The sequence below is a fragment of the Gossypium raimondii genome, chromosome 11, assembly GCF_025698545.1.
Source record: "Gossypium raimondii isolate GPD5lz chromosome 11, ASM2569854v1, whole genome shotgun sequence".
Lineage (NCBI taxonomy): Eukaryota > Viridiplantae > Streptophyta > Magnoliopsida > Malvales > Malvaceae > Gossypium > Gossypium raimondii.
This window is the reverse complement of record NC_068575.1, coordinates 32,166,204-32,172,420: the sequence shown is the minus strand read 5'-3', so window position 1 is coordinate 32,172,420 and position 6,217 is coordinate 32,166,204. Positions and strand designations below refer to the sequence as shown.

Sequence of the window (6,217 nt, the reverse complement as noted above, 5' to 3'; positions counted from 1 at the left end):
CCTTTTATTCATCTATTGTCGTCACTTTTGCTTCTTAGGACGTTGGGAGACTATTCAACATCTTCTTCACCATCTCCTTGTTGGGATAGATCTTACCAAGGTCTTTGAGAACATTGATGATATGGGTGAAGTGATGGGACATCTCCTTAATTCATTCTTCTGGTTTTTCCTTAAACAACTCATAATCAAGGGTAAAAAGGTTTATTTTGGACTCATTAACTCTACTTGTCCCTTCATGGGTGAGTTCAAGCTTGTCTCATATTTCTTTTGCATTGTGACACAATGAGGCTATATTGTACTCATTTGGACCAAGAGCACAAAATAGAGTGTGCATAGCTTTTGCATTTAATTGCACCTTCTTGATATCATTATCATCTCATTCACTCTCTTTCTTTGGGACAATAACACATTTGACCCTCTTTATTGGAATGGATGACCCATTTGTAATTATCCTCCAAACTTCATAGTCGTTAGCTTGGATGAATAGCTTCATTCTTGTTCTCCAATATGAGTAGTTGGTGCCATTGAATAAGGGAGGCCTCATGGCGGAATGCTCTTCTCCCAATATGGTGGAATTTTGCTCCAATGCCATGAAGCAAACTTCTTGACTTGTGGCTTCCATCTTGGATATCTTAAGGATTTGTTCTCTTTGTGGTAAAATCATCTCTAGAGTTCTAGCTCTAATACCAATTGTTGAAATCGAAATACACTAAAAGGGGGTGAATTGGTGTTTTAAAATGTTTTCAGAAAATGACAAAAATCAAACGACTTAAGAAATTATAATGGTTCGGCCTTAATTACCTATATCCACTACCTTAGCTTTCCTCAACTAAGGATTTCCCAAATCCACTAGATTTGAACCTTTAAGGATAAGGTTTAACCTTTCAAATCCCTATCTTTTTAAATGTAAGATAGAACCACTTCCCCTTAAAGTTTTTTACCCAAAACCTTAAGTAACACCTCACAAATGAAAGAAAATAAGAATGAATAAGATTATACCTCTAAAAGGTAGATAATCAACAATTAAACACTCTCACACAAAGTTACAACACTTGAAAGAATGATAGAAAACTTAACCCACAAGTGTATACAAGAAATATTTAGTAAAAGATTGAGAAAGATTGGAAAATTGAGTTCTTGGAAGTTAGGTACTTGTTTCTTGTCTTTGACCTTGTATTTAAGTCCTCTAACAACCTTGTGGACGTTTGTAGCCGTTAAAAACAAAATGGAGTTGTTGCAGCCATAAAAACAAGCATTAAATGTAGTCTGCAACTTTGTTGTATCGGTAGAAAGAAACTTGTATCGGTAGAAGTCTTTCCAAAATATAACCGTTGGGTTCGTTTTATCTGTATATGTTCTCTTGTATATGTAGAAATGTAAGGGCTTCATTTGGTATTGGTAGAACCCATTAGAGTATCGGTAGAAGTGCTTTACTGACTTGACTTGTTTCGGTAGAAGTCCTCAAGGTGCCGGTAGAAGTGTAGGAGATGTTGAACTTTGGCTACTAACTTGGCTTGTTTTGGTAGAAGCCATCAAGGTATCGGTAGTACTCCGATTGTATCGATAGGTCAGACTAGGGTATCGGAAGAAGTCCCAAGCCAAAACTACCTAGCTCACTAGAATGCATTATACCGATAGAAGTCTAGGTTATATCAGTAGAACCCAGAGTTGTATCAATAGAACTTCCAGTTGTACTGGTAGAATTTTGTAGCCTTTTCAAGGTCTTTCTATCTTGAGTTCTACAGATACTTGGGTGCACAAGTATCGGTAGAAGTCCTTCAAGCTTCAAACACTCGTTAAAAATTAAGTTAATTCAAGGCTTTTTTAAAAGTTTATTTTGTCCAACAATTTGAAAATAATTTTAAGGACTTATAAACAATTTTTGCAAATCTAAGTAGGAAATGTTTAATATACTTTTTGTTATATCAAAATATTTAAAAAACTAGAGCTAACAACATAGATAGGATATATATTCCAAGGTCTTATGTCTCAAGTGACATGGAGGCTTAAGTTATTGATACATGACATACTTAAACATGGTAATTGTGTTATTTACCTCCATATTTTTGTTATTTTCAAAATGGAATATAATTTTAAAATAATAATACATTATTTTTTTTGGTGAAATAAAAACTAAAGGGACTCAACTTTGTCTTACAGTATCAAAAGCACCATTTGTTTTATCTCTATCAATGAGTTCTAATAAATCCATAAGGGTAGTTGTCAACACGTTGATTCCTGCCATACCAGCAAGGGCCAATTTAGCAATCCTATCAGCAACACAATTAGCCTCCTTTAAGATGTGTCTAACCACCCAATATTCTTTATTTTGTAGTAACTTTTAGATTCGCTTCACCAGAGCGGAGGAAGAAATAGTTGGAGTGTCTGTTGTTATTGCCTGGACCACCTCGAGATTATCTGTATATATCAAAATTTTCTCCACTACCGTTCTATAAGAAATGTAAGGGCATCAAAATACCCCAAAGTTTAGCATCGCACCTATATTAATGGATTAAAATTTAATTTTATAAAACTATTAAATATTTGAAAATTTTCAAATAATATTATTTATAAATTTAAGATAATTAATTTTATTATTAATTAAAATTATGTAGGTGAAGATATCAATAACAAAAATTGTTATTTATGTATAAAATTAAAACCAAATTTTAAATAATAATTAAAACCAAATATTAATTGACGCATATCATCATCATTATATGACTATTTTCTTAAATTAACTTCTATATACAAATTATTTATTTTAGTCACAAGTATTATATTCATTTTTATCAAATTGAAATAATAATTTTAAAAATAAATAAACAAAAATTATTCTTTCATTCAATTAGAATAAACGATCTTATGCCAAATGAACGTAACTCAATAAAATAAAGATTTATAACTTTTGCAAATGGATAAATTCCTTTTAAACCAATCCATCTTTCGTTAAATTATTTTAAAGTGCTCAATATTCCTAAATTAAGTACTTATTCTTTTCAAACTTTTAAAAATTAAAAATTTCTTTATTAAAATTACAAAATTAGACTCTATTATTTTTATTTGTTCTAAAAATTACATTTCAATAATAAAATAAAATAAATTATCTAAGCAATTATACATTTTATTTTGTAGAAAATAATTATCAAAAAATTATTATTGTTATATTTCAAAGTATATTTTATAAATAAATACAATAAGAGAAAATATATTTTAATTTTATTACTATTTGAGAAAATATATGTATATTCCAATTTTTTTAAAAATAATATCAAGATAAACCCATGCTTTGAACAAGAAAAAACCAGTAGTATATATATTATAATTTATTTATACTGAATTTATTTAAAATTGCATAGTATTTATTATTAATTATTTATACTTGGTGAAGGACCTAATGATGATAAAAATAAGTATATATTTAATGATAGAGAGAGTAATTTAATGAATTTGGAATGTTAGAGTAATTAGATAAAATTGCATGATATATTTATTTTCTTGTTAATTTTATTGATAATTGTATTGTTAAATATTTTATTAGACTAATGTATTATTTAGAATGATTTGATTTTAATTGTTACTTATTTAAATAATTTATTATTATTAATAATTTTATAATAATTAGTATTTTTATAATTTAAAATTATATAACTATATAATTACAGTTTACATACTTTATAATATAATTACTATCTTAATAACTACACTACCATCAATCTAAATTAATTTTTTTTGCTACATCCACGGATTAACGGGCCTCATAGATCAAATTTTACTTTGGGCTTATAATGAGCGGTAAGTAAATCTGAACCCACAAAATATCCATGTTCGTGAATCTGGGTTGACTCGGACCAACTTATAGACTTCCCTAATAACACCAGATTATTTTCCTTTATATTTAAACCTCCCCGAAAACCCTAACCCTCAAACCCTTAAGTCAGCAAGAGAGCAGCAGCAGTCGCGGCGGCGGCAGTTCTACCCAGGGTCTGTTTTCTAAACAACCATCAAACAGAAATGAAGGTTTTTCCCCTCTTTCCGCTTCTTTTTATTAAGAAAAAAGAATATATTACTGTCCCTTTTGGGTTTTTGTTGATTCTCTTCATTTGTTTGTTTCAGTTCAATATTGCAAATCCGACTACTGGCTGCCAGAAGAAGCTGGAAATTGACGATGACCAGAAACTGTAATTTTCTTTTCTCTTTTTTTTTTTTTTGTTTTTTGGTTTTAAATTGTTCGATTTAATTTTATTTTGTTGCTCTGAATTTCAATATTAGTCTTATATCTTGACCGGCAAAAACACCCAGTTGAGTCATGCTTCTTTCTGTATTGAGTGAGATTGAATTTTTAGAGTATTTAGAGATGCGCAAAATATGGGTGGAAGAAGCAAATTCAAAGGTAGAAAATAGGTTAATGAATTTTATATGAATTTTTTGCTAATAATAGAATTTGTAAAGCAAAGTGGAAGGCAAAAGTTGTTTATACTTCCCAAAAAATGAGCTAGCATAGTGCATTTTGCAAATATTTTCTCTTGCTATATATTTTTTAAGTTAGGTTTCCCTTTGGGACTAGTTCTTGTCAAACTACCACAATGCAAAGGAAATTCAACTGTGTTGTACTCTTTAACCATAGTTTTAACAGTATGCTTATTACATTTAGCCTCTTGGGGCGAGGTACTGCGAGCGTATTTGTTCCCAAGGAAGAAAAATTTCTGAGCTTGGAACTTTGATATTGCAGCCGAGCCTTCTTTGACAAGAGGATCTCCCAAGAAGTCAGTGGTGATGCCCTTGGTGAGGTATGTTTCCAAGTTACTTTTAGTTTCTTTATGCTTTTGAATCTGGCCATCTTAACTGCAGTTTGCTCATATTTCATATCATTTAACAGGAGTTTAAGGGCTATGTGTTCAAGATAATGGGAGGCTGTGACAAGCAAGGTTTTCCAATGAAGCAAGGAGTTCTGACTCCAGGCCGTGTTCGTCTTTTGCTTCACAGAGGTCTGTAGACTGCAAATTAGTTTGCATTTGTTTGTTTGTATAGAAATGTTTTTTGTTTGTTGACCGATTGTTTTTCTTTGAATAGGTACTCCCTGCTTCCGTGGGTATGGTAGGAGAAATGGAGAGCGAAGGAGGAAGTCAGTTCGCGGATGCATTGTTAGTCAAGATCTTTCAGTTCTGAACTTGGTTATTGTTAAGAAGGGTGAGAATGATCTTCCTGGATTGACCGACACTGAGAAGCCAAGAATGAGGGGTCCAAAGAGAGCTTCGAAAATCCGGAAGTTGTTCAACCTCTCTAAGGAAGATGATGTTCGGAAATATGTTAATACATATCGCCGAACCTTTACAACCAAATCTGGTGAGTACTAAATATTTGTTTGTGCTTCATTGAGTTTCCTGGGGAATGAGTTTTGGTCAGTGATTTGCTTTTCATAAATAAGTTAATGATAGTAGTTGCTCCCCTAGTTGAAAATAAAGAACACTTTTTTGGAATGCAGGTAAAAAAGTAAGCAAGGCTCCCAAAATTCAGAGGTTGGTGACTCCGTTGACCTTGCAGAGGAAGCGTGACAGAATTGCAGAGAAGAAGAAGAGAGTTGCAAAGGCCAAGGCTGATGCTGCTGAATACCAGAAGCTCCTTGCCCAGAGGTTGAAGGAACAGCGTGAGCGCAGGAGTGAGAGCTTGGCCAAGAAGAGATCTAGGCTCTCTGCTGCTTCTAAGCCATCCATTGCAGCTTAATTGTACCACATACAAGGATTGGTATTTTCTTCGGTTTTGAATGTTGATTCTAAAATCTCATTATAGGTTGAGGGGATTTTGACTTGACAATGCTTTTAAGTTTTCATGACATTATGTTGCGGATGCTTACCTATTCCTCTATTTATTTCATGAATTTTTTTATATTCAATATCTTAACATCCAAAGGCCTCAGTTGTTGAAACCGGACCTAACGGGCTGGTTCAACTGGGAACTGATCAGTTCTATGGTTCAACTATAGTAATTTAACCGGAAAATGAACAGGCCGGTAAAAAATCGAATGATAACGTATAGAACTTGGTCGAAAACTCAAGTGACCCAACTAGGTTATCGGTCGACCAAGTGACCCAACTAGGTTATCGGTTTTGAGATTGCTTTCATCATCATTCCACAGTATTTGCTCAATCATTTATGTTGCCAGAGGGAAATAACAATGAAAGGAAGAAAAAAGATAAATTGGTAATATAGATTTAAG

The 6,217-nt window shown here is 32.3% G+C and overlaps 1 protein-coding gene across 1 annotated transcript; it reads left to right on the top strand.

The window, feature by feature from the left end:
* Window positions 1–3,865: 3,865 nt before the first annotated feature.
* Window positions 3,866–5,893, top strand: LOC105804168 (40S ribosomal protein S6). The gene is made up of 6 exons (XM_012636658.2): window positions 3,866–4,020; window positions 4,117–4,181; window positions 4,733–4,790; window positions 4,880–4,988; window positions 5,074–5,346; window positions 5,486–5,893. Exons 1-6 carry the CDS (start codon window positions 4,015–4,017, stop codon window positions 5,722–5,724), a joined length of 750 nt encoding a protein of 249 aa, XP_012492112.1. The 5' UTR covers window positions 3,866–4,014; the 3' UTR covers window positions 5,725–5,893.
* The last annotated feature ends 324 nt before the right edge of the window (window positions 5,894–6,217 follow it).

Bases quoted from the DNA above. Each gene is read 5' to 3' on its own strand.
- LOC105804168 (XM_012636658.2), top strand. The intron at 4,182-4,732 runs GTAATTTTCTTT...TTGATATTGCAG, and splicing joins ATTGACGATGACCAGAAACT to CCGAGCCTTCTTTGACAAGA. The intron at 4,989-5,073 runs GTCTGTAGACTG...TTCTTTGAATAG, and splicing joins TCGTCTTTTGCTTCACAGAG to GTACTCCCTGCTTCCGTGGG.